The following is a 27941-nucleotide window of genomic DNA, read 5'->3' on the forward strand; positions in this document are numbered from 1 at the left end:
ATCCTCCCAAAGACGCTCCCCGTAAGGAGGTAAAGGTCACCGCAGTCAACTAAAAGATATTTTCACAAAATCAAAGCCCAAAAGTGCTTGCTCATGAAAATTTGGCTCGAGATTATTGCCATGCATTGAGTCACGGTCGGCGGGCGGGCGGGCGGTCTGCTTGAGTGTCACAATTGATCAAAGCTTTCACACGTCAATCTGGGCAAGTTCTCCATTTATTCTTTTAATATTTGAAGTCCTCCCTGAAAAAAATGAATTTGAGCTGACTTGTCAACGGTCTTGACGGTGAGAAGGAAAACATTGTGGGGAAACTGAGAAGCCAGACTGCCGATCACATGTCAAGTCATAAGCGGTGAGTGAACAAGCAAATATTCTGACAATATTTTCGACATGATGCCTTTTTAATTCCCTGTGAGAAAAAAAAAGTCGCCGTTGTTTGTGGTTTCTCCAAACTAGCCGTTTGAACGGAGCCGCTTACTGCTTCGGCAAACAATGTGCTAAATGTTCACTTAAATGAAGAGTGACAAATAATCCTTCCAAGCACGGAAGATTCCAGTGGAGCAGAACAGACAGGCGAGGCTCCTTGTGGAGAAAGCGGGCTGGTAAATGTCGTAAGATGATGCGGAGGCACACGCAAGCATCTTCTTAAGGCTGCACTGTAAAAAAACCACCCCAAAAAAAACCGACTCAAATAACTTAATAATTCACATAGAGTATAAAACTCTTACTTCACGAAAACATATCGTAAGAATTGAATATATTTAGACAGAAATATAAAGAAATGATGGTATTTGAAATAAACGGAACGTATATCCGTTTGCCCGTGTCTATGGCGTTTGCCTTTATGTGTTAGCATTACGCTAGCGGACTTTCAAGACATCAGTGCGCGGTGGCTTGATAAATCCCATTTTTAAAAATCCATACATCCATGAATCATGACACCTCTTTCATTGTGGGGGGAGGGGGCTTCCAGTACTCCTAAATCTTTCAGAGGGTTCAGTCTATTGTCCAAAGCGTACTGTGGCCATTTTAGCTGTGAGGCCGCCGTAACCACAGGCTGCATGTTGGCATGCCCGCCCGCCCGCCCGCCGCTTTTTTTACAAGCCAATTACGTGAACGTAGCTTCTTAAAGGCACCCAAAAAAAGGGGTTGGAACCTTGCGTCGTTGCCGTCGGGGCGCCTGGAATCGTCTGCGGCGTTCATAAAGTGGTCGGAATGGAGCCTGTGGAACGCTTGTGACATGGCGCTGCTGTGCGGATTGCCGCGTTATACCACACATTTGGAAACACTTGACATATGTATGGTGACTTTATTTGAATGGCATACTTTGAGTACGTACGGCGAGAGTCGTGCATCAGCATGTTGTTTTTAGACGAACAAGCCTGAATCAACACTTTAGCGGCTTTGTGTGTCGTGCTAATTTCCAACTTGTGGCGCATGTCCGATTCTTACTGTTGACTTGCAGCTTCAGCTTGCGTTGTTGTTCATTTGCTGCTGGTGAAGCAAATATATTCCCTTTCGAAAATAATTCTGGTCGATTTGAGCAGGTAAATAAAGAGTCAATTCAAAGATGTCATATGACTCCGGTGTCAAGGCTAATCCAGTTTTCAAGGTATCAGGAATGTAATTATGAATCATTCTCCAACTGTGCGAGCATCCAGTGACAGGCCAGCACGTTAAGTCGTATCCCTCTTTCGGTTGGGTGATTCTGATTGGTTGGTATTTGCGAACTCCTTACCTCCACGACCCCCATCTCTTTTGTCTTCCATCTATCGAACGCCATTCCGTGACCATCATTCCCACCAAGCACCTTTGCTCCTCTCCATCAGTTGTTGAAGTGTTTTGCCTTTCCTGGATTCCTGTAACCTCCAGAGTGCCTCTTAAGGGCGGGATTGAATTCTGCCCCTAATTTCATTTTGCCCTCTCAATTCGATTTTTGGGGGATGGGAGGGGGAGTGGAACAGGTCATCGTACTGACAATCTCTTACTTTTACTACTGCCATTTTTTATTGAACTTTTATGAACTGTCATTCAGATGTTTACTGCAGCTGTCATGTTATGATTTTTTTTTCCTCCCATCTGAGGCCTTCCCAAAAATCAAATGTTGCCAGGTGATTTTTTTTTTTTGGGCTGTAAAAGTGTGAAACGTCTACGTAAATCATTCTCGAATCCACGTGGGAGTTGTTGGTTGTTTTTTTTTTTGAAGTAGGGGAAGGAGCTTGGAGTTGGCACATGAGCGTTCCGGAAAATTCCCAAAAAGGCTTGTCAAGTTGTAAAGCGCTGAGAAATACGGCTGCATTTGGGGTGTAAATTGTAGTCTGAAATCAATAGCCCTCTCATATTTTAAGTCCCTGTAAAGTGAAAATAAATGTCTTCTTAATTTGACACACCACACTCAGCTGTCAACTATCAATCAAACCTACGACATAGAAAAATGGATGCTACACATAACTTACATATTTCAGCCGCCACTTAAAGCCTCTAGTAGCTGGAATGTAGCTCATCAGGTGGTCACAGGGCTTGGGCGCGGCAATGAGGCGCTCGAAAGTGACAAGCCTCGAGCTGGCGTCCGCATTTCCCGTGTGTCTGTCATCATTCAAAATCGTCCGAATTCCCGGTCGGACTGAACACAAGTGCTAGCTACCAACCAGACATGTTGGTTATAGTTCAAAATCAATCACAAGTTGAAGGCACCTCAGCTTTCTTTTGCAGGCTCTCTAAAAATCAATAGGATTGTTGCTCCGACTAGTACATACTGTATGTGGGTGTTAAGTGGACACGTGCCTCTTGTAAATGTTGCCCGGCCAGTCAAATAAATGAAGTGCATCCAAGCGTATTGAGGTGGAGTGTATATAATATGCGAGGACATTTCCTATTAAGGTTAAGTGTGCGTGCCTGCGTGCGTGCGTGCGTGGTAGTCCTCCGAAGACTTCAACACAACCGGCCGGCCACACAAAAGGAATTGCGATTAAAATCTCCCCACGTGTTATTTCAATCAAATACTTTCCGCGTCGTAAAACGTCAAATCAGGCCCCTAAGATGGGCCTTTGATAGATTAGCGTCAGCGGCTAACGGCGAGGCTCGCCGCGTAGGGTCTTTCAACTGGCGCGGCGGTCCAACCAACGGGAGAAGAAGAGAAAGAAATAGTATTTACTGGAATTGGAAAAGCAGCAAAAAGCAAGCAGCTGCTTTGCCGGGATCCGTGCCAGGCATTGTCTTGCAGACACAAAGACACAAGCAAGCATGAGAGCGGACCTTACCATGAGTAGAAATAATCCACGCAGTCAAAAAAAATCAAAGAGGCGCGCACAGGCTCATGTGCTCTCGAGAGCAACTGAGACATTGTCTGTGCCATGTCAATGTCAGAAGTCACTCAGGGCAGCCAGTCAGGCTTCAAGATGATTGACAAAGGTGTACCGCAAGGTTCATCCTTAGGTCCTCTTCTATTCTCTGTTTTCACCCCCAAAATGTATGTTCTGAGCTTCAACAGAAACAGAATTCATAAATAAACACAACTTACGCAAATCATCCTTAGCGTAGTTGCGGTTATTTACTTTCGACAAATATTAGGTTCTTCTGCAGTATGATTTTTGTAATGGTCACAAAGGCAAACTGAAGGCAGTGTTGTATGATTTATGACTCCCGTCCCTCCGTGTATTGTATGGTACCCCCGCCCAGCGAGCTACCGGGGACTGATGTACTGCCTTGTTAATCAAACACAAGCTGATTAAATTATCTGTCTGATTTACAGCACACGCTTCCGCCCCCCCCCCGGCCGGCCGGCCGGCCGGGCGGCCCCTTCCTCGCCGTCTGCCCTAGTATGCAACTCAAGACAACGCAAAGTCTACATCTTAATTCAGCATGCAATGTTAGGACACTGTAGGTATATTTCAAGTCAAGCAAAGGGGAAGCTTCATCGAACTCTTATTAGTTTAGAGCTCAAAATGACCATCATAAAAGCATCCTGAAAAATGATGACACAGCCGTGTTGGGCCGTGTGATCTGGGCAAGTGTTCCAGGCCGCTTGGTTTGTTTTGTGGAAAGATGTAAAGGCCGGAAAGCAGAACATTACTTCCAAACGGTCACTTTCTTTGTTCTGTCCGATTTGAAGTCATCAGTGTGTGATCCATGATGTCGTCACGACTTTGATTGTTGACATTTGCTGCATTGAGTGGAGCCCAATGAGTATGCGTACGCCGGCCGGGGCGTACAGCAGCTCTGTGCCATGGGAAGCTTGACGGCGACTCCAATTGGTCTTGCAACACAAAGAAATATGAGCTTGCAAAAGCGGTAGCTCAAAATCGAAATACATTTTCAATCAGTTTGCACAGTGGAAATGAACACAATGTTGCCGTCGGTACGGTTTGTTTCCTCGAATGTTGTCGTCGGTGCACTCGGGAAGGCTCTTTGGTTTTGAAAATGCACTTGTACAACCCTGCCATCCCCTCGTGCGCACAATTAGGTCGGATGTAATGAAATCACGCCGCGATGTCCTGGCTAATGGAGGCGCCGGCGAGCGAGGTCAACCAGTGGACGCCGCAGCTGCCTGTTATGTTAGTCTTTCTTTTACGAGAGCACCTGTTTGGATTTCCTCAGTGAAACGGCGCCGCTACGTGTTCAACTGTTAAGAGCGACACGCATGCTTACTTAGTGGGAAAAGCCATCTCATCATTGTCAAATATTTATGAGACACACACATAACATGATGGGTCTGCAAAATATACTCACACATCCAGCCTGAGATCCAATGAAGGATCCATCTAAATCTATCTACAAGATCAAGTGTATCCTTTACTGTATCTGTCGATCTTTTATTGTATCTAGCTCTTAATGTACTATGCCAATAGCGGAAGGTAAATAAATAGGTGACTACGTCTTGGCTGGCCACACGGGGCAGTATAGAAAAAACTGTTTCTTCCGAGTCCTCTCTCAGCTCGTCGGTAAAAAGTATCCTGAAATAATGCATGACTACTAAGTAGTGTTGTATTGTCGGTCTACATGTGTTGCTGTTCTATTGGTGTTCATGACAATTGACTGATACACATCCCATCCATGGTGACACTTGCCTCTACTGTCATTTCAAGGGAATATAGGACGTAAAGAGAGGATGTAGCTATTGTACATTTAATTAAGGGCCCGAGAGGCTCGGGTGCGCACGCCGCTTGTGAATGGGCTCCCTGACCCGCCAGGATGCTCCAGTGGCTGCCCGAGGGGCTGCCCGAGGGGCTGCCCGAGGGGCTGCCCGAGGGGCTGCCCGAGTGGCTGCCCAAGCGCCGGCCGCAGTAAATCACAGGGCTAATGAAAAAGGCAGGGAGTGGCTTCTTGAAGCTGAGGGGGACTCACGTGAAGGTGACTTTGGGCCTCGGAATGCTGGCCGGATGAATATTGCTGTTTTGTGAGCGTGAAGAAGCTCTTTGTTTGTGTTGGAGCGCTGTACCGTGACAACATCAATTGTCAGAGCTTGCACAAATTTCAAGCACCTGGCCTCCAATAATACAGAAAGGCTTCTCCATCTGAATTGGACCATCTGTTTATCATCCACTTTTATGGCCGCAGAGTTTTGACTGAAAAGCAAGTGATACACGACTGTCTGTGTATGCGCCAAAGCCTGCAGAGTGGAGCGTAGTAACAGGAACACGAGGCCTGACATTAGCCACAAATCAGACATTTTATAAGGGGAAAGAAAAAAAGCAACAAATTGGAGCTCATCTACTTTTTGTCATTGTGACGACGTCCGAGCCGTTTTTTTTCCCACATCAATTTCCTGCTTGCTGTGTGTTGTTGAGTCAAAGTGCTCCTTGAACTCCAAGCCTAAAAAGTGTTTATGTTGTGTTTTTCTTTTTTGCTCTAATAAAGTTCAGTGCGGCACAAACAAGAGCCCTGTGTGAGTGGGGAAGGAAGGCTTGATATGAACCTCTATTGATCACTTGGACTGTCCCAACGCTATGAAGCGTTTCCATCATTCCAGCAAGCCGGCCGGTGTGTGCTCATTTCTAATGTTTGTCAGGACACTTTCTGGAAATGTGGGTAAATCTCGGGAAAGAAAGCTCAGCTTCCGCTTTGGAAATGGAATGGCAAAGACCGGCTGCACAACATGTGCCGAATGAAAAGAAAGCGGTGGCACGCTCAAGAAATCGAAATAGCATCGTACTAAACGGCTCGTTCGAGGCAGGTGAGCTATCAGGGTATTGATTTGTGAGCAAAGACAAGGCAGAATTGAGGACACTCGTCGTGTCACTATCTCCTTTGATGCTCATGACGTATTCCCAATCTTTCTCGATTGATTGATTCCAATATAATCAAAGGCTAAAATGTGGTCCTCATTTGCAGCAGGTAAGCTATTCCTTCTTAAATGCAATCCCCGCAGACGGAAGACGTGACAGAAAAAGGAAGCAAATTCACCCAGTGTGATTCCGCCAGTTGGGATTAGCTTTGGAGGCTAATTAGTAGCTGTCGAGACTTTTTCCCGAAGCTTGATGGATGATTCCACGTGGGAGTTAACATGACACACTCGGCCGGCCGCAAGCCTCTATTATCACTTCCTTGAGCTCCGAAACGTGACCTGAGATTTGAGCCTGACTTGTCAGCATGTGGTGCGCAGCCGCTTGGTTCGTAGGCCGGCTCGTACAGCTCGCAATGACGTTTGCGTGGGTGTTTGGCAGCCTCCCACCTCTTCAGAGCTGAAGCTTTGATTGATCACTCAACCCCTGTTTTCTTTCGGGGGTCGTCTCAAGTTTGCCGGCGACCCCCGGGTCGAATTTGCCATATCCTATCCTAAGTGTATCGAGGACTTTCTGCTAGCGTAGTGTAAAGCTAGCTCGCGGGTACTGAAGTAGCAGCATTTTGGCGTCAAAATGACTTTGCGTTATTTGCTTGTTCAGGCAGTCTTTCGACTTGCATTTGAAATGCTAGTAGGAGTTGTTGTTTGAATTCGTGAAAAGTCGAGCAGCAGCGTTTTGGGTCCGCTGGAAGGTCTGGAGAGACTTGCTGGATCAGCTTTTGGAAACGCAGCATTTTCTCACGCAGCACAAAACCAAATCACCAAATGTTGACTTGGGAAAAGTGAGTGGAGGTTGTTTGAAAGTTTCTTCACGCCGACTAGCGTGTTTTGCTTCTCGCGCTAATGGATTCGGCAGTCCGCCTCGCCTCGCCTCGGCTTTTAATCACCACTCGATGTCGTTAGGAAGAGTCAGCAAATAGCGAGTCGTCAGCAGAGGATTGGGAGCTCAGAAATGAAATATATCTGCAACGATATGGGAAGCCGCAGTAATTATCCGTTACAAGTGTCCCGTCTGGTCTGTTTGGCATTTGGACGAATGGCTCCTCCTGAGCAAATTGATGCTGCAAAGTAAGAATCAATCAAAAGCCGCATCCCCTTAAAGTGGCTGTGCGGCGGCTATGCGAAAGCCTTCTTCTCCCCGTTGAGTATGTTTCTGATGGAATGGTTTTCAAGAGGCTTGGGGTCAGCGCTCACTAATGAACAAAGCCTAGCGATATTGCTAACATGCGAGCTTGCTTGCGTGCGTGCGTGCGTGCTGTTTCTAATGAGCTCACGTCAACAATGCACATGTGGCTTTGTTACCGTGACAATACGTTTTGGGCAAACGCTCAAAGTCGCTCGCTCAAAGTCAATAGGGAGGCCTGCTGGCATGGAAGAAGTAAGAAGGACAACTCGGTGGCCAGAGGCACGTGACTATTGGTTCAGCGCAATAAATGGCGGGCTAGTTAGGGAAAAGTGCAAAAATGTGACTTTGATTTGACGAGAAGGCACACATCCAGATGTCTGGCTTTTCTCGACAAGGTTTCATTATGGGATCAATGCGGTCTGAAGAAAAGTGATGATGAAGCCTCGCAAGACTGAGTGTTCTTTCAAGTGCAAGTGAAGGGCAGCCATGACAAACAAAACCAAGTCCGTAAGCCTTCCAGCAGTCTTTCATCCACTTTATGTATAAGAAGTTTTGTGGCGTACAACTGGAGTTGCAGATGACAAGAAGATACATACCAAACGATGCTAAAGTGATTAGAAACAAGCATTTCTAATTTGCCTAAAGCAGATCTGCTGCTGGGATACCGCAAGGGTCCATACCCAGAGCACTATTGTTCCGCTCTAATATTGGAATCTACCTACCCCAAAGAAAACAATCCACGGTCGTCCGCATAGTCATTTGAGACCAACATCAATGAAAAATGGTACTTGTGTATGTGGTTCAAGCCATCTGTTTCCAATGAAGGCATCAACTGGGGTCATCTGTAATGCTTTATAACCACTCCAGCATTCTCTCAGCAGTAAGGTTTTGCGCCTTAAATCCCACAAGACGTGAATCACCGCTCGCTCGTCATAAATACGTACTAAACGTCCACTTCCAAAGGATCCCAGTGTGGCATTTACTCTCTGGACACTTTATTAGGGACACCTGCTCAGTATGACAATCATTAAGCAGCCCACAAAGAAAGCTGCCTTCGTAAACACACCGACATGTTTACGATGATGTTGCTAGTCGGCGCTTGCGCCACAATGTTGTTTGTTCCGGGAGATATGCCGCTTATAGTTTGCACTTTTGTGTGACATGGATCGTAACATGCCGCCAAACGTGTTTTTGAATTCCTCCGTATATGTATCATTTCCAGTTCAAGTTGACATCAATTGTTTCGTATTGTTAAAAAAAAAGCCTCGGCTCAGTCGCCACTGCACAATTTTGTGTGCGTTCCTTCCCACCAGCTCCAGCGCTGTAATGGTAGTTGACCTAATTATGCCAAGTCATCTGATAAGGTGTATTGTGCTAAAGGTGGGTTCTGCACGCTGCTGCTAAATGGTTTTGTCAAAAGGTGGAATACAAGAGGCTGGTGTTTTTCTCAGCGTGGGTGCGGGCGGGCGGGCGGGCGGTCGGGCTTAGGCTGGGCCAGGCAGGCAGGCAGGCAGGCAGCCTCGCAGGCAGGCAGGCAGGCAGGCAGGCAGCCTCGCAGGCAGCTTCGCAGGCAGCCTCGCAGGCAGGCAGGCAGGCAGGCAGGCAGGCAGGCAGGCAGGCAGGTCATGAAAGCGAGGTAAATGAAAGCATGTGTGATTGTTGTTGTACAGCACGCTTCAAGTGTGACAGCGCTTGCTTCACACAGCTGGACGCCTTTTGCTCTTTCTTCCTCCGCGCTGATGTATCAATATTTTGACCTCCGCACCCTGATGCTAAGTTGAGTTGTAATGAGCCACATACTGCTTCTCATATGTTGAAATGGATCTTACATATCCTCTTGCTTACATTGCGGCCACGTGTATGGACACGTACTCTGCTTTTATGTCATTCCAATTGGAGTAAGAGGGAGCAGGTTCAACACTTGGTCCATCTTGGACCAGACCAAACATCTGCAATTGTGTAGGCTCTGTGTTACCACGGCGATAAGAATGTAATGTGTGTGGAGGTGGATCATGCCGATTGGTTGTGATGAAGGACGCCTTACTTTGCGGCTCGATCGTCTTGAAACTATTTGCCGTGCCGTCCGTCCCTTAATTTGACACGTGTCAGCGCATCGGCTTTGTTTTCCAAAAGACACGTTATTCGTAGCTGTATTTTTCTTCCGATGAAAACACTCGTCAGGTGAAATGTTGGACATCATTTGGTCAAAACATGTCAAGGCTGCACTTTCGATGGTCTTGAAAGAGGGAGGGAGGGAGGGAGGCCTGTGCACAGCATGGCTGACTCGTCTGTTTCTACTGTGCACTGTATTCAGTGAGTCTGCTAGCTTGAGTCAGGCAACTGAATCATCTGAGTCCATTGTGTTTCTTGATAACACCGATCTGAGTCAGTTGTGTTTTCAGGTCGTCACGCACGTCGAGTCAGCGAACCAAATCAGACAAGTCTGCAGTGTTTCTGTCGAATTAGAATCAATCATCCAGTTTGCTGAATTGAGTCAGGCCCCGATTTCTGTCCCATTCATACCGAAGCAAGTCAGTGGTTTCAGTCAGTTCAATTGGCTCATCTTGATCTGAGCAAAAGTTTCAAAATAAGACTTTAGAGGTGCAAAAATACTCTGCCTCTCTTAATGAACGCCCTTGCATTGTACTGAGCGCTGTTTCTAATCGTCGGTGCCTTGAAACACGTGTTAGTCGTTTGAACCGTGGTTTGGCCCGACGGACTCTATCGGAGGTTTCGGGAATGTTCCCGAAAAGCCGAGACGGGGGGAAAATGCTCGCATGGCGTTTTCTTCCCGTTGTTGGCTTGGCTTTTCTCTTGGGACAAAAAACACAGCAGACTCATGATGCAAGAACTTCTTTTCTTCTTCTTTTTATTCTACATCATTTCATGAGCACACTTTGTACGTTTTGTTTTTGTATTTTATATCAACTCTAAGAAATTCACATTTACACAAAGCATTGTACATTATTAGTGTGTCAGTACAGTGACCAATATCCCTTTGTGGTCATAATTATAATACTGCACTATGGGAGGCAATCACAGTGAAGAGTCACATGACACCTTCTATTTAATCCCAGCCATGTAAACCGAATGCACATTCAGAACGACAAGAAAAACGACCCCAAAAAAAAAGCTCGCAGGCACTGACTGCGGTGCGACTCTTTGAGTGCGATCGTCTAATAAGTGCTTCAAAATGAATTGAACAAAGAAAAATGCGTAACGCAAAGGCATGAAAAGCGTCCAAATCAATTTTCATGCACTGTTAAATGTCGCCTGGTAGCGTTAGCCAATAACCGAGACGGGCTTTTATGAATCTTGCGCCGTCTTTGAAAGTTTGGCTTGATGTAACGATATGCCTCGTTACGGTGAAGGACTTGAGTCAAAAACGAGTCTTCCAGACGTCCCGCCATTTGCATCCATTATGGCTGCCGTTCTTGGTTCTCATTTTGACTCCACAAGCAGTTTAAGGTTTATGTTGGAAGCTGTCAGCGGCAGTGTCAGTGTTATTTAGGACCTTTTCAAGCTGGCCGGGCTCCCCACTCAACGCTGTTGGTAGCTTCTGCCTGCGTGGCTGGCTGGCTGGCTGGCTGGCTGGCTGGCTGGCTGGCTGGCTGGCTGGCTGGCTGGCTGCCTGGCTGCCTGGCTGCCTGGCTGCCTGGCTGCCTGCCTGCCTGCCTGCCTGCCTGCCTGCCTGCCTGCCTGCCTGCCTGCCTGCCTGCCTGCCTGCCTGCCTGCCTGCCTGCCTGCCTGCCTGCCTGCCTGCCTGCCTGCTCGCCAACCAAGGCCTGCCTGCCTGCCTGCCTGCCTGCCTGCCTGCCTGCCTGGCTGCCTGCCTGCCTGCCTGCCTGCCTGCCTGCCTGCCTGCCTGCCTGCCTGCCTGCCTGCCTGCCTGCCTGCCTGCCTGCCTGCCTGCCTGCCTGCCTGCCTGCCTGCCTGCCTGCGTGAATGCCACACAAGGATGCGGCTGAATCACGCCCACGCTGGCTCTCCACAGGAGTGTGATTCATATCCTCGCCTCCCTCCCTCCCTCCCTCCCTCGTGCACGTGAGCCGCTTGTCAGCTTCCAACTTGACCGTGGACGCGCATGAGTCACAAGTCCGTCCGTGTCGGACAAATAAAGGCGCTTAATTGTATGGAGATGTTGGCGGCCTGATATAATGACTCCCTTATATACTATATTTTTCAGAGCTCCATCTTTTAGCAGTAGTGCTGGAAAATCGTGGGTCGTATTGCCATCATATTTGATGAGCATGGCTGGATGCTGCCAAACCAAAGTGGCTGAATTTTACAAGTCTGGCAGGCGCCATCGAAAGAAATATCAATTGGAATTTTTGTCCTGCAAATGGCCATTTATTTGGCTTCCGAAAAATAACATTGAATACGCCCGCCGACCACCATCTTCAAAACGATGGAGAGCATTAGCCGTTAGCAAAAAATGGATCTGTAATGCCTTCCCTTTTCCCACCAACTTTTAGCCTTTGATCTTTCAAAGGTATTTATGTCCATACGTCACTGGAGGGGCTGACATTAAAGTGATAAAAGGTTGCCTGTGAAGTGAAGTGCTTTCATATCAGCCTGCCCATACAGTAAATGTCAGCGGCTGCTGGTGCGGAGAAGACGCGCGCATACGCACTTGACGAGCGGGCGAATGATGATGGCGCGACTGAGCGCTAATCGCTACCTGCCTGTCCGCAGCTCTCCCAAATGGACGACGAGCGCCACGAGGAAAAGGCCTCATTCCTGTCAATCAAATGATGACTCCGAAGAGCCTGGCCGTTAACAGGTTGGACGTATTTTTTCATTCTATCGACATGAAGGCAGTGTGAAAGTGAATCCCTGGGCCCAGTTTGGCCGTGAAAGCAGTGTCCTTGAAATCCTTGAAAACATGGAGTTTACCTTCCGAGAGTCCATTCAATTTAAAAGATGCTGCTGCGTTCAGGGTCACTGCTCACTTCATGGCGTAGCTGAAGGCGCCGCTGGCCAATGCCAGGTCAGCAAGGGGAGAAACAAAAACACCCTGCTGAGTCAGCATGACTGACAAATGAATCTGGAGTCCTGCAGAAGGTCTGAGTGGATGAAGTTTAGCCAAAGTGGTTCTGTTACCACGGCGACGGGATACTTGCGAAAACAAAAAGCCAATCCGAAGGAAGATGCTTCCAGGCACCGGTGGGTTTCAAGGCTAGATCCTCGCCGAGTGGACAGGAAAAAAAACAGGAAGTTGGGAAAATGAGCTTGTGGAGTGTTTGCTAAGATGCACTTTTTCTTGAGCTACATAAGTCCATACGCTAAGAGTCCAGGCACGTGGTTCTATGAGACTCCGCATGCAGGGATGAAGAGTCTAGAAGAGGTCTTGGGGGTCAATACCCGGTCCATGTGGCCTCTCTGCTGCTTTCTTCAATGAAGCGGCCTTCCTCCTCCTCCTCCTCCTCCTCCTCCTCCTCGTCGTCTTCTTCTTTCTCAGACTTCGGGAGGAGGCGTGACCGGCTGGGCTACGCCGTCCACCCTCACCACTGAAGGGAAGAGAAAGAAGAACATGTTTGAGTATTTGCCAAACATTTTGGCCCTGCAAAAAAGCCAATGTGTGGTTATGTAAAGTGCCTGGTCTTTCCCCAAGGAGGCGCTGTGGGTTTTGGGTTTTTTTCTGGCGTGTTCAAGTGGCATCATTAGCCGGACAAGGATGGCAATCAAAAGCGCTTTTATTCCCACAAACCTCTTAACCTGCTTTGCCACCCTGGAAACGGCAGAAGAATGCACACCGCTTTTGGGCTTTTGGTGTGAAGGCTTGCCATTGTCATTCATTCATCCTCACCGTTGGCTAGCCTGGAGATGCTTACATTCCAAAAATGGTCTTTCTTCTGTTTTGAATACTCCCGCGTTATCTCGGAAGCTGTGACATTGGTCACGTTTGCCCTTGGCTGCTCCACGTGGCTAGCTGTGGTGCAGACAAGTGGAGGAACGCCAAGAGTTTTGTGTTTCATGGCGAGGCTGGAACATTTGCTGACATGCTTTCTCTCCCACACGCAATGAGCAAAACACAAGTTGCTCGCAATTTCCAACCGTGCATGTGCCTGGCATATGTGCTAGCAATTGATTGGGCAACAGCTCGCGGATGAAGATTGTGACGTTTACCCCAAATTGTCAGCTTCTCCTGAAATGGTACACTTCCCGTGTGGCTTTGATTTTGTCACACTATTTTGTGGGTCAACTCAGGAGGCTATGGACGTGACCAAAGTTCCCCAAAAGTAGTACGGAGCAGATTTTCATGGTAGTCATGGCATCTGTGGAAATGTCCAAAATGGCAGCTGGCTCTGTAAGGCTTTTTTTCTGGGTCTATTCATGATAGACTTGCCCACCAAATTTCACTGGCTTGTTTTGTAAATTGAATGTGCCAGCCACGAAATCTGGTTGGGCCTGAGAATAATAAGAATGAGCAACGGCCTTGTTAGCGAGAGACTTGGCAAAGCGAGAACAAAAACGCTCAGACTGCTGGCTGCATCCTCCTGATCAATGCAATACACCTCAAAGTGGCTCAATCAAAAAGAAGCTTTGTTACGCATTGTTGGACGGTTTTGTTTTGTTTTGTTTTCTCCTCTGCTTGCTGGCGAATAATAAAAGTCAGCGGAAACAATGCACACGCCTATTATGGTTGCGCTGCATTATTAAAGCACTCTGGCAACCTCTCTCTTATTGTAATATTATCACACGAATCAGAAATCACATACATTCATCCTGCTTCATGAACGAGTCGTGAGTGAGTGAGTGAGGGAGGGAGGGAGGGAGGGAGGGAGGGAGGGAGGGAGGGAGGGAGGGAGTCATTTCTGCGTGTTGCTGTGCACCCCGCAATTCTGAATGAGAGAGAGAGAGAGAGAGGTGTGAAATCAAATCATTTCATTATTTCTATTGCCACTGTCAGAGAGGCCTTATTGGTCATTTTTTGCTATAGGGCACACTTTTATTTTTAATGACAAAAATCTTACACGATTACAAATGATGGGTTTGAGACAGGGTTTTATTGTGGGCTTTGGCTTTTAATATACGTCTTCTTTTAAATGACTATGTAATCGAATCAAAATGCTAGTTCATACCAGTAATTCCAAATTTTTCAAGATACAGAAGTCACTCCGTTTTTTTTTTTTTTCGTTTTTTATCTTGAGTTAAGTTAAAGTCCCAATGATCGTCACACACACATGTGGGTGTGGTGAGATTTGTCCTCTGCATTGAACCCATCCCTGTGTGATTTGGATCCATCCCCTCCAAATGGATGGATCCATCCGCCGCCGCGCTCGGGAATCATTTGGTGATCTAACCCCCCAATTCCAACCCTTAATGCTGAGTGCCAAGCAGGGAGGCAATGGGTCCCATTTTTATAGTCTTTGGTATGACCCGGCCGGCCGGGGTTTGAACCCACAACCTTCCAGTCTCAGGGCGGACACTCTACCACTAGGCCACTGAGCTGAGTTGCGCCATGCACCCTATAACGGAATGATGGTGACTCGAAAGCTGATCCCGTGGAGTCTCTTGCCTCATTAGTGGCCAAGAGCTGTGACAATAACTATAACCACTACAAACCTCAGCAGTCCAAACCTTTTGGATGGACGGTCCAGTCAGCCATTCACTCACTCACTCACTCACTCGCTCCTTCCCTCCCTCCCTCCCTCCCTCCCTCCCTCCCTCCCTCCCTCCCTCCCTCCCTCACTCACTCACTCACTCACTCACTCACTCACTCACTCACCTATGTGTTCCTGTGTACGTGAGCGCTGAGGCTGTATGTCGGCCTGCGCCTGTTGCTGCTGTTCCTGGAGACTCTGAGTGTCCACGGAGATTCCGCTGTCACTGTGCAGCTTCTCTCCCTCCGGCGTCACCGTCTGGTTGTTTGTGGCAGCTTCCGCCGCCGCCGCCGCCGCAGCGCGATTGTTAGCCGCCTGTTTGTTCTGCTTGCAGCTGTTCCACCTGTGAACAGCAGAGGCGCATGAGCTTGACCCTTGACCTCATACTTTCAAAATGGACTTCATCTTAAAGTCGGGTGCTGTTGAGCAGGTTGAGACTGCCAGACTATCCGTCGTCGTCCAAAGTCAAAAGTGCTAACGACCTGTTTACTTCCCCGCTTCTTCCAGTTACAGTCAGCAAGTGACAATTTTCCTAAGCTGCCGTAAAGCGGCACATTGCGTAGCTGTTTGTTATCACAGCGACCATTATGTTGTTTACACTCGCTGATGGTGTTGTACGGGTGAGCCCCAAGCCATTTGTTTTTTGCTTTGCCTAAATAAAGCAAACGTGTACGTGTGTGCGTGGCTGTGCGTGGCTGTGGGTTCATGCGATCATTTCAACATTTACTGTATGCGCGTGTGTGCGTTCCCATCTGCGTCTCTTTACGAGGCCTCCGTTGTAAAATTAACACACGCCAGCATTTGATTTCATTGCTAGTAAATATGTCAACCGTCCTCCTCGTCACTCTTATGTCGTGGGTGTGTGTGTGTGTGTGTGTGTGTCTGTGTGAGTGCGTGCCCTTTCCCCCCCTCCCCCAACCCAAGCCTCCTAAACGTAGCCCTTGAGTTTCCCCCAGTTGGCACTTTTCAAATAATCAATCTGTGTAAAGAGCCTGTGGTTGTGTGCATGCGTTTGCGTGACCTCTATAGTGTATTTCATTTGAAAGTGTTTTTGTTGTTTTTGTTCTAAAAGGGTTTTTGGTGTTTGTAGGTCAGAGCCTCCAGCCCGACAACGCATTAGTAGGTCCATTTTGTCTTTTTTCATGGCACACTTGCATTGGGGTTTTCGGTGTCCTTTGTAGCGGTTTAAAAGCCAACCCTGGCTCGAAAGTCCAACCTAGCCTTGGAAGCCTCAAATGAATTGGAATTTCCATCTTGACGATTATCAGTGTAGCCGCTTGCTTTTTTCCCATGCGCAGCTGACCTTTTAAAGGCGATGTAGGCCACCAGGCCCACCACCACGGCAGCCAGGATGGAGCAGTAGATGGGGATGAGGTTCTCGTTGAAGCCGTGGCCCAGGAAGCGCGGGGAGCCGGCGCCCGGCGTGGTGGTCTCGCCGCCCGGCGCCGGGCCCTCGGAACCGTCGGGGAGGAAGTAGTTGGTGAAGGCGGGTGACGTCGACTCTGTCTCGGTGGAGACGGATGGGAAGTAGGTGGTCAGAAGGGGATCTTAGAAAGAGAAGGGCAAAGCAGATTTTAGTGGCCATTTTTCCCCACTTCCGTTCTGCCCGGCAACAAGTGCCTTCGTGTTCAATACTGGCTGCGATCAAAATGCTCTTGCAATGAGATGTGTCTTTTTTTTTTCTTTCGAAGCACATTTTTGTCGCAGCTCTTTTTGAGTTCTGCACAAAGGAAATGTTTCTCAGCTGGGATCCGAAGCAAGCGTACGGACCGGTCCATCGGGATAGCCGTGGGTGGCTCCAGGAGGGCATGGCTTTGGCACACAGAATGTCTGCTTCCTGTCTTCCTTTTTTTTCCCCCTTCTTCTCAGCTAATGATTGGTGGTAGTTTCCCAAAGCACAATGAGCGCTCCGGGCGTCCGCCATTAAAGTCCAGTGCGGTGAAACTGTCAGGCCTGCTCCTGATTCCTTCCCCCTCGGGGCTCTGGTCTGCCAGAACCCTCCAGTGCGAAGCACTCGGAGAGGAGGAGGAGGGTTGACGGGGTGCTGGACTGCTCCTCATTAGCTCCGACTTGGAGCAGGAGGGATTAACCCTGTGAAAACCTCCCAAGAGTTCTTCAAAGCCAAAAACGGCAACATTTTAACAATGTGAATTTTTTGGCGGTTTGGACCAATGACAGAAGACACTCGACAAATTTACATCCCGATTTCCTACACTTGTGTAACTTCTACTTTATAGTTTTGAAAAGACAAACTGGCGCATTTCCAAACGTTCATCTGTTTGTCATTTTTTTTTAAATGACAGTGCTGGAAGGGCACATGTGCCTGATATGAGTTTGGACGCAACTTGCAATGCAATGCAATGCAATGCAATGCAATGCGTCCTCTGAAGCGGACCCAAACATGTCATCTGTGTCCTCTTCTGTTTCCACTCTGCCATTGATTTGCTGCATTGCTTTCGGTGCCGAGCCTCGAGAAATGAAAAGACACCCGGGCCGGTAGTTGATGACAGGGCATTCCTGCCTGCCAGCCGGATCGCGTTACAAAACGGGTAGAAAATATCTTTCGCAGACAGCGAGGCATCATGCATGTGTCTATTTAAAGCTATTGATCCCCTCCCCCCCAAAAAAACGGTAGTCGGCGTGCGTTTCGTGACCTTTCCGCAGCACGTCTTCGGGTTTCCTGCGCTCGGCCTGTACATCATCCTGCTAATGCGCGTCCGGCTAATGCGATTAGCACAGTAACACAAGCTGGCAAATGGAATAAAGTGAAGGTGTGTCACAGCCGACGCTCGCAATGTACATCTGCATCCGAGCAACTCTGGACACGATGGACTGAGTTTCATTTTGTTATTGTTTAAGAAGTTTGCTAATCAGCATAAATGAAGAGCCACACGTCAGGAGAAATGAATCTGACTGCTTTTACAAGCTGCTGATGCAATTCTCAATTGTCCAATTTTACTTTGGCAAACCTGAGGAGTAAAACACAAGTGCATATTTGGAGCTCGCCTATTCATTGGCCTTTTTTGCTGGCTCGTGAAACAGCCCAGCGAGACTTTGTATTTATGAGCAGGGTGTGGACCAGAGAAGGTCTTGTGTGGAGCTCCACGTCAGGTTGCACAATGACGTCTTTATCACTCCCCCCCCCCCCCAGAGAACACTTGCCCCTCTGTGGAGCGACGCCTCATCCGACGCATCCCAGCTTCCTTTCCAGAGGAAGGCTGATGGACGGGATGGACAGAGGAGGCGAGTGTTGAGGAACAGAGACGCTGCTGTCCAGGTTCCCAATTAGCTGAGGACACTTGCTGGCCAAGAGAGGCGCAAGTAATATGAAAGGGAAAGTGAGGGTGGGAGGGAGGGAGGTAGGGAGGGAGGGGCAAGAGCACCCGCTGGCTGGCTGGCTGGCTGGCTGGCTGGCTGGCTGGCTGGCCGACTGGCCGACTGGCCGACTGGCCGGCTGGCTGGCTGGCCGACTGGCTGGCTGGCCGGCTGGCTGGCCGGCCGGCCGGCCGGCTATGCCAAACTCTTCATTATTATCTTGACCTAGTCGAGTTGAGCCAGCCACAAGCACCCATGTGTCCCAATCCTTTTGTCCCTATTGAATAGCACGATGATAACGTGGATGCAGCAGGTGTTGCGCTCTCACGTGATGAGTTGAATGAAACATCACGACGCTTCACAGCAGGCCGGCCAACGCCTGAGTACAATCGATTCTCATCATGGAAATGGCTCGTATGCGGACGGAGGTCACTCGGCGAAACCTGAGCCCCGCTCACGGGAATCCCGTGACTCTGATCGAGCCCTCAAGATCAACGTGGTCAAATAGCAGCACAGGGCTACGTCAGGCTCTCGTGTTCGTATTGTTTCCGCTTCCTCCATTGATTTAGCTGTCGATTTTATCCAGAGGTGGAAAATCGAATAAGTTCAAGCTCTGGATGATTCCGCCCATGTTTTCTGCGATTGTGGAATTGTAAGAAGTTCCAATGCTCAACAAACTACTGAGAGAAAAGATTCTACACATGAATTTTGAATAAGGTTTCTGTGTTGAGGTCAGCTGCTGTCAAGTCAGATCTTCAAATAGCAGGAAGTGAGTGAATCTCTTTAGCGTGAAAGAGGTCAAACGGAATGTCTTGCTCTCCCACTAAGAAGAAGAAGAAGAAGAAGAGCACAGTGGAGGTTGTAAATGAAGTCAGCGGGCCCACGGGGCATCAAGAAGACACGCTCAAGTTCAGAGAGGTGGCGAGAGATGACAAAGTGGCAAAACCAAAGCATTCAAACCGGAGAGTGCTTTCAAAGGACTTTTTTGCTTTCAAATGACTTTTTTGCTTTTGGCTCCGTGTCACTCGTCAGGGAGCGCTTTGTGTCCGAAAGGGCGCCTCGTAAATTAGGCCGCTGTCTTTTTTAGTAGGTCATCCACAATGGCCGACTGGGCCGAGCGGTGCTCCAAGTGCTCCATCCAGCGCGTCTGCTCAAAGTGTCCGAAAATGTGGCGGCTGTGGCTCAGGCGGTAGTGCGGGTCGGTTCGTAACCGGAGGGTTGGTGGTTCCATCCCAGCTCTGTCACGGTCACATGTCGTTGTGTCCTTAGGCAAGACACTTCACACACACACACACACACACACACACACACACACCTTGCCTCCAGGTCGCCATTGGAAATGAGAAAGTGTTCTCAATTGGCTTGCCTGGTAAAACGACGAATAAAAAGAAGGGGAAAAAAATGCTGGCAGAAGATGCTCCTTCTGCAGTACATTTGGAGCTTTACAAGCGGTCATGTTAGCGTCACTGCTAGCCGCTCCTTGTATGCTAAGCAAACACTTCCTGTTTCAAGGTGAACTCAGGTGCCAGATTGGCAAACAGACTGTGGCCGCGCGGCTACTTACTGTGGCAGACCGAGTCGCTGATGGGCGTGCAGTGCGCCAGCTGGATCTCGGTCTCGTCGTCGCAGATGGCGCAAGGCAGGCAGGGGTCCAGCGGGCTGTCGCGGTCCGAGAAGGTAAAGTCCTCGCACTCCTCGCACACGGTGTCGTGGTCGTGCTCGCAGTGGGCGTAGACGCCCTGGCCGGCCGGGCACACCGTGCACGGCTCGCAGCGTCCCGACAATTGCTCAAAGTAGAAGTTGTAGCGGCACGCGCAGATGGCGTCGTTGGAGTCGGTGCACGGGGTCTCCATGCGCATCAGGCCCGTGCACTGGGTGCACGCGTGGCATTCCTCCGTGTGGCTGTAGTTCTCGGAGAAGGTCTCGCCTGGAGACGACAATGCGACAAAGTCAATAAGCATATTTTTAGATTCCTCAATGACCAAAATGTTGTTTGCACGTCGTGGTGTTGACAAATGAAGCGGGAGCCCCCCCTTTTGCGCCGCCTCCTTTCCATCATGTCCGAGTGCCATTCGTGTCATCGATAATGCAACATCTCACGATTTGGCCATCTCCGCTTTTGGCCTACGCTGCACAAAAATCATCCCAAACACTCTCATCAGCCCAAATAGGGGTGCGCAACTTTTCCTTTTTTTCCAGCAACTACTAAAGAAAGTGAAGAAATCCAGAATACCTCCCAAAAGTGGAGCGCACGTTCCGGAACATTAGAAGGCGCAGCGCCAAAGGGGGCGCAAAAAGTTGAGACAATAGAGCTCAAGAAAAGACGGGGAGTGGAAAGAGAATTTCCTGGGATCCGCCGCCGCCGCCGACTCATGGCACGGGTGCGCCTGCCTCGTCAGCGGATGGCTTCCACCTAAGTTGCGGCGGCAAGTGGAAGAGCAGAGCGCATTGGGGATTTGCCGTGTTTCCTTCAACCTTTGCTTCCAGTCTTGAATTGGCTCTTAATCACGACGCTGACCTGTCAGCTTTTTCCAGATGGAAGAGAAAGCAGGAGACAGCTGATTAATATTTCAACAGTGCTGATGCTGACACTCAACTTGGAGCGAGTTTGAGCGGGGTCATGTGGGACAGGGAGGGAGGGAGGGAGGGCTGTCGAGGGGCCAAGAGGAAGTGGGAATAAAATGACGCTGCGGTAACTAAAGATTGGCTACCAAACAGGAAATTTGGCACTTTGACGCTCATCAATGATTCAGTCGAGCACTCCAGTCGCAGGTGAGGTGCGGCGTTCCCGCGGGTGGGCCTCAACCGCATCAAGGCTTTCACTCGCCATGCCCGTGCCGCAGAAAATTGGAAGTAAGCTCTCAGGGGCTGGCGTGCGTAAGTACAGCTGAGCTGAGAATAATTGTTCCCGATAAGCTTGGTGGAGGCGTTTAATTAGCGGCAGGCGAGCTGCATTCATGTAACAGTATGCATGATGAATGAGCAGATTTTCATTCACTGAACCCTGGCATTCTTGAAAATATTTCTGGCCCAAAAAACGGTTCGTTTGCCGTTCACGTGACACGCGGGTGCCATTTACCGAAAGCGTGCAAATATGCAGATAAGAGCAAATCAGGCTTTGTTAGCTTGGACAGAACGCCCGCCCGCCCGCCGACTTGTGAAGCGGCGGCGGCAGGGGGTCGCTCCACTTGTTTCATTAGCAACTGCGCAAAGCTGCATTCGCGCATGATGAATGAGCAGATCGGGCCCAGCCCGGTCAGGTGCGCAATTGATCCGCCGCCGTACACTCGGCTGAGTCATCGCCGAGCGTGAATAGAGAAATAAAAACGGAGAGTGGACAGGAGTGCGATGCAAGGGAGTGCTTGGACTTGTGCCCGATTGGGAGAAGGCGAGAGAACAAACACAACATCATCCGGGAAGATTTATGGCCGCAACTTTGATACTCATGTGATTTGAAAACACAAAGGCGGCTGGCTGTTCAAGCTCATGAATGTTTTACAGTAGAAAGAGATGCTCCGTCTCTTTTATGATCCCCAAGAGAGCTAAAGAATCGCACAATTCACAGCGCAGATCAATTTGGGATTTTCTTGGCTACTGACCAGGAGGACAAGCAGCTGTTGGCTTGGAAGCAGACAACATTTCAAGATGGCCTCCACTTATTGAGAGATTCAAATCACCAGGGTCAAATTCGGCCAGCCACACGTCGGGCGACACCGCCAAACGGGACAAATTCCCAAAAGCTCACTTGACTGGATTCAAGGATGGAAGAATGTTTTGACTGGGGGGGGGGGGAAGGTTGATTCTATCTATAAACTTTTCTTCAGAAGGCAGCCAAGGGCGGAGAGTAAAAAAAACCAAAAAACATTTCGAACGTAATTCAATGCAGATTTGGTCTGTTTTGTGAAAAGTTGGAAAAAATAATCTTTGGTTGAGCGTTCCTTTGAAATTTATAACATCCCACGTGTTAAAATTAGAAACACTGGTGTGTTGTTGTTTTTTTATTGTTGTGCTGCTAATGGCGTTAGCATACTCAGCCCTCTGACAGAGAAGAGTAAGAAAACCAAGCTTGAGGCACTTCTTCAATGCAAATCACCTTTGTTTTCCACATGTTGTGGTCTGGTCACTAAAGTTGAGACTGAGTGCTTTTTATAGCTTTGAAAGAGGTTGGAAATGTGGCCAATGGAGGATTTATGACTTCTTTTGTCCACCCGCTTGGTGCACCAATGTATAAAGTGGCCAAGTTGAAAGTGGGCCCATTTGAAAATGAAAAAGGGCTCGAGGACAGCAACGTGACAACGAGACTGGTCGATTGTAGCTCATTTGCGACATCAGAGAGTGGATGACGCATCAAGCAATTTGGCTGTATTCATCGAAAGAAACTTACTGTCAAGACACTGCGCGCAGACGGTCTGTTTGGCGCCGCACGGCTTGACCACGCCCTCGCCGGGCGGACACTCCAGGCAGCACTCGCCGTCGTCGGTGTAGTGGCCCGAGTCGCAGGGCAGCTGCACGGCGCGCTCGCTCTTGGACGCCGCCCACGCCACCTTGAGGCCAAACATCAATTGACCCTTTGCGTCATCTACTTTCACAATTGACATGTTTAACTGGAATCGACGTCTTTTATCCACAATGTGGGCATCACTGGCGGAGATAGGGGGGGGGGGCTGCAGGGGCACTTTGAATACGCTTGTTCCCCACAAGTGCCAGGCCAGACAATTAACTTTGGGCTATTTTTCGGGGATTCCCCATTTTCAAACATTCCCCATAGAAAACAGATCATGAATTCGCATATGCGTTTTCTGAAGAACTTTTTGGGGTTTGTAATTCTTTTGGGTTGGTTTCGCAGATCCGCTGTCAGGTTATAAAATGTGAAAATGGTCTAAAGCATTTATTCAACATGATTCCAAAATGGAATCAAAAGTAATGAGTTGTATTATTTTCAGAGCGTAGATGTGAAAGTTCCATTTTCAACGGAGGCCCCCCAAGCACTCCCATCCTTGCTTCCACCGTGACATTTTCCCCTCATCCGCTTTGTCTTAATGTGCGTTTGTTTTGCCTTCGCTGCAATTTCACGCTCACTTTCGGCAAGAGCAGGTGTTGGGGGGGGGGGGGGGGGGTAGTCTGATCTTTATTCCTAAATTGAATCTGTGGCCGCCCTTTGGGCCAGCTGTCACAGCACAGCTGGTTGGCAACGCGGGCGCGCCACTTCCGCCAGCTGCTTCACTGTCATTCAAAAAGTCCTCCAGCAATCACTTTGACAAGTTTCCATCAACTTGAGCTGAATGGGAAAGCGGGTTTGATGATGGATGGATGGATGGATGGATGGATGGATGGATGGATGGATGGATGGATGGATGGATGGATGGATGGATGGATGGATGGATGGATGGATGGATGGATGGATGGATGGATGGATGGATGGATGGATGGATGGATGCAAGCCATAATTTGAAACAGTGCCTGAAGGTGACAGTTGACTCATGAAAACATTTTTCGGGGGGGTTTTTTGGAGGGGGGGGGGGGGGGGGGCAGGAATAAATATCCCACATTTTTGAGGGGTCAAGTAGAAGTCACTCAAAAAAGTAAATCCGTTTTTCTGGCCCTGAAGAACATAGCTTGGGGTCCATTTTGGGGCCACACTTTGGTGCACCTTATTCAATCATCTAAAACATGACACGTTGCATTTGCATGCACGGCTCCTTTTGTGTGTGGCATGCAAGTTGCGAAGAAGTCACTCAAACTCCCACATCAAAAGTGCCAAGGTACTTACCAGGGCGTACATGATCACAAGCACGGGAAAGGGACTCATTCTGTTTGTCCGAAAAAATGCAAAGAGGAAGAACAAGAGGAGCTATGTTCTCATTTTCATCCCAAATTGACTTCTTGGTCTCCTTTTCTCTCTTCACTGCAGCATCAAGAGGCGGAGGAGGAGGAGGAGAAGCGTCCTGTCCGGAGTGAGGCTCCGATGCAAGTGCAATGCAGAGGAAGAGGAGAAGTGAGTCGTCCCCCCCCCCCCTCTCTCTCTCGCTCTCTCGCTCACTCTCTCATCCTCCCTCCTCCCTCGCTTTTCGCTTCTCACCCTCCCTTGCAGGTGCACTACAGGGAGGGAGGTAATAAAGACACGCTGCAGTCACGACACGCACACGCATGTCGCTTTACGACAGCTTACAAACGGAGCCAAGAGCTCATTTGACATGCTCACTTAGCGCTTGCAATATTTACTCGAGTTATGACTTGACAAGGTAGACTTTTCAACTTGCGTGCAAATGAGAATGATGGCATTGTGACTAGAAGATGCAAAACTGTAAAGAGGCATGTCCATACACAGAAATTCGTACTGTACTAGTGCGGGCTGGGAAAAAATCATCTGGATTGGTTGTATTGCGTGCAGCCAGCGTGTGTTGTGCATATTCTGCATAGTTGAGTTCGTCATCGATTGATGTACGGTTTAGTACCGTCTCCGGCCACAAGAGGGAGACAATCATGAGTTCAGTCACCGTTTTGTCAAGTCCCTTTTTGAACTGTATGCACTCGCTCTAAAATGATATACAAGTCCAGATGTAAAAAGAACAATAACAGTAAAAAGCAAAGTATTTCTTTACTTCTGTGTTATTTTAAAGTAGCAATGAATGAATGACATTTTTATGATGCTGTCATGCCTAGAGTAATACGCTCAGAATAAAAATAAAACAAATAAAATGCCATTCTGATTATTTCATGAAAATGATAATTCCCCAAAAATGTAATACTCACTCAAGTAATTGAATTGATCCAAATATATACATTGAATAAATATAATGAATGCGACAACAACAGAATCGGTATTCCACTTAGTTCATCAAATCCATATGAACTCCAGACGATGAAATGTCTTACAACAGACACAAAAATGCATTCGATTGCAACATCAGAGCTGAAGAATTCCAAGAAATGTGTTCATGATCACAAGGTGAATATAAAGTACAGATGTCTTTGCAGACCGTCTTCACCTGCTGCCATTTGGAAATTCACACGAATGGAACACAGCCCTTTCTTCTCCTTTGCTTGCAGCCAGCCAGCACGCATTGCACGGCGCGCCGCCAGGGAATTGAAGCACGGGCCAAGAGGGGAGCGTCACCTGCGAATGCTTACGCCGGTCTGGAAGACAGAGTTACGCTTCCCGCTATTGACAGACGCGCTCATCCGTGCAAAATGAATATCAAGCGTACGCGTTTCAAGCTGCGAGGATGTTAGCCAGACGCGCCGAGGGCGGGCGGGCGGGCTCGAGGGGTGGCAAGAGATTCAATTCCTGACGGGGCATCTTTACTCCTCAATGCTGAGCTCGGGGGTCGGGGCCTTCAAAGAAGACGCAATGGAAGCCCGCCATGAATCAGCTCCTATTGTAGAATGATGATGCAGATAGTCTTTCTCGCCGTATTTCACGTTGATTCAAAACAGACCTTTTATTTATTCCCCCTGAGTCTTTGAACTTTGAACCACGCTCGAGCCAGGTCAAAAGTTGACTCCCCCACCCAGTGGGAAATCTTGTCAAGTGATTTTGTATTACTGCCATCATAAAATCTTGATTAACTATCCAGTCAAGACATAATATGCCTTCAAATAATCCCACAAATGGAAATTCACCTATTTATTCGTTTTTGACAGGAATCTGATAATAGTAGTACACGACTAAGAAAATGGGGCGAGCTGCCGATTGGAAACAGACTCAATCCTATATGTCCGTCAGACTCATTCAAAGCCTTGTTTTCCTGCCGGACGTTTTAAAGAGAACACTGAAAAAAATATTCAGCAGCTGAGGCGGATACACGAAGCAGATGTGCTCACAAAAATGTCAGTTGTGCTACGACGTGCTAACGGTGCTACTTTGGATTTCACCATCCAACACAAAGTTTTCAAGGGATGCGGCTTAAAAGCATCTTCTAGCGTCATTTGTTTTCATCAGCAACACCATAGCCACCACACAGCTAGCTTTATCTTAGAAAGGTCACTTCAACTACTGCAAACAAACAATTCAGACCTCTGCCAAGTGACATGCCAAGGGTAAATTGCTGGCTCAGCAATATTGCCGTGCTTCCTTCCGCCTGTCAACATAATGACTTAGTGTGCACGCCGTTTGCTTATTTCACCTAATTGTTTCCTGAACTTTGCCCTTGAGTCTTTTTCCCTTTCACGGATTGATGGTCTCGTTCCACGGCAGACGTGAATTTGGGAAGTTGCGCTTTGTGTTGCGACGCCAGGTGCCGATAACAAATGTAGCCAGCCCATTTACTTGTGACACCATCATCAAGTCTACGCGCGGCGCTCGGAATTCAAAGCATTGGCCCAGCATTCCAGAGAAATGGTTCCCACCGCTGTTCCCAAATGAGCATTCCGATTCGTGATAAGTTAACTTGCTGCTGGCTTTATTGAGGTCTCCCCTCTAGCTGTAATGAGCGGCCTCATACTCATCAGGGTTAATTACGGTGCAGGAGTTCATCAAGTACTGGCTCTGGATTGGAATTCACCAATATGGCTGCTTCAAACCGACACGGCCGACTTCCTTTGTAAGCTCACATGGAGCAATTTCTTGTCGACTGCTGTTCAGGGCCGTTCCCTAAATGTCCAGGGGGCAAGTACTGAAGGGATTGGGAAGCTTGAGACACCTTCAGGGACAATGGGAATGCGGGGAGACAAGATGGCCAAATGATGGCAAATGACACTGTGATGATGACTGGGTCAGTTTGTGCGCTGCATCTCTACTTTTCTGTGATGATAGTCAATCCATCCTGGAAAATGTCTTCCATTTTGTTGCTTAGCCTTGCTAAACATTCCCTCTTCACTTTGAAAAGTACCGGCTGTATTTAGTTATGTTGTTATTGAAGAATTGAAAGTAGTTCATGAATGCAAGACATGTATTTAATCCGTGGGAGGTCGAAATAGCATGTCCCCGATACCATTCCTTGAAGTTGAAATTATAGAATAGATTCAGATTGTCATCAATCCTCAATTTACAATACATTAGTCTGAAAATAAGATGCAGTATTTTAGGTTGTTGGGTTTTTTTTGTTTTTTTTTTCATTTAGTGTGTGGGGGGGGGGGGGTAAAATGTATATTCCCACAATCCCAAATGAAAGCTGTAAAAATTGTAAATGGATGCCAGCTGTCTTTGTAATAACGCGTGCCATATTTGATTATGTTGTTCACCGACTTGGTGTCGACCGTTGTTCCTTATTCAACAGCACCCCCTGGTGGAGAAATATGTTCATGCTTAAAACAAAAGTGGTTTCGTTGAGGCAATACGTTGACGAAATGTTAGGAACGTCTCAATGCAAGCAAAATAAACCTATTGTTAAATTAAAGCCGAGCTTTAAACTAACTACGGCTGCTTTGAACCCAGACTCCTATGAAACTTTGATCCTTATGTGAAACCTTGACCTGGCTAACGAAATAAATGCTTCTTAAATTGTCCTCCATGTGTTCCTAATGTTGTGTCCGCTGAGTGCCATTCACTGATGTTTATTTTTGCATGACCTTACAGCTGAGTTCCAAGCTCCTCCTCACTTCCGCCAGGTCTTCCCGGATCTCCTCCAGCACCTCCAGCACCTTGGAGAGTTTCCTCTCGAATCGAGAGTCT

The 27941-nt window shown here is 48.2% G+C and overlaps 1 protein-coding gene and 2 long non-coding RNA genes across 3 annotated transcripts; 1 reads left to right on the forward strand and 2 right to left on the reverse strand.

Annotated features, from left to right (window-relative positions):
- Window positions 1-11883: 11883 nt before the first annotated feature.
- Window positions 11884-24234, reverse strand: ngfra (nerve growth factor receptor a (TNFR superfamily, member 16)). Its single transcript, XM_037256029.1, has 6 exons — window positions 24099-24234; window positions 22713-22872; window positions 19893-20255; window positions 16317-16560; window positions 15139-15356; window positions 11884-12916 (listed from the first exon to the last, which is right to left on the reverse strand). Exons 1-6 carry the CDS (start codon window positions 24135-24137, stop codon window positions 12864-12866), a joined length of 1077 nt encoding a protein of 358 aa, XP_037111924.1. The 5' UTR covers window positions 24138-24234; the 3' UTR covers window positions 11884-12863.
- Window positions 12117-27885, forward strand: LOC119125547. The gene is made up of 3 exons (XR_005098496.1): window positions 12117-12189; window positions 24240-24323; window positions 27846-27885. It is a non-coding gene; the product is annotated as an uncharacterized LOC119125547 (long non-coding RNA).
- LOC119125549 lies at window positions 24910-27885 on the reverse strand. Its single transcript, XR_005098498.1, has 2 exons — window positions 27839-27885; window positions 24910-25704 (listed from the first exon to the last, which is right to left on the reverse strand). It is a non-coding gene; the product is annotated as an uncharacterized LOC119125549 (long non-coding RNA).
- Window positions 27886-27941: the final 56 nt, after the last annotated feature.

Source organism: Syngnathus acus, chromosome 8 (assembly GCF_901709675.1).
Source record: "Syngnathus acus chromosome 8, fSynAcu1.2, whole genome shotgun sequence".
Classification (NCBI taxonomy): Eukaryota; Metazoa; Chordata; class Actinopteri; order Syngnathiformes; family Syngnathidae; genus Syngnathus; species Syngnathus acus.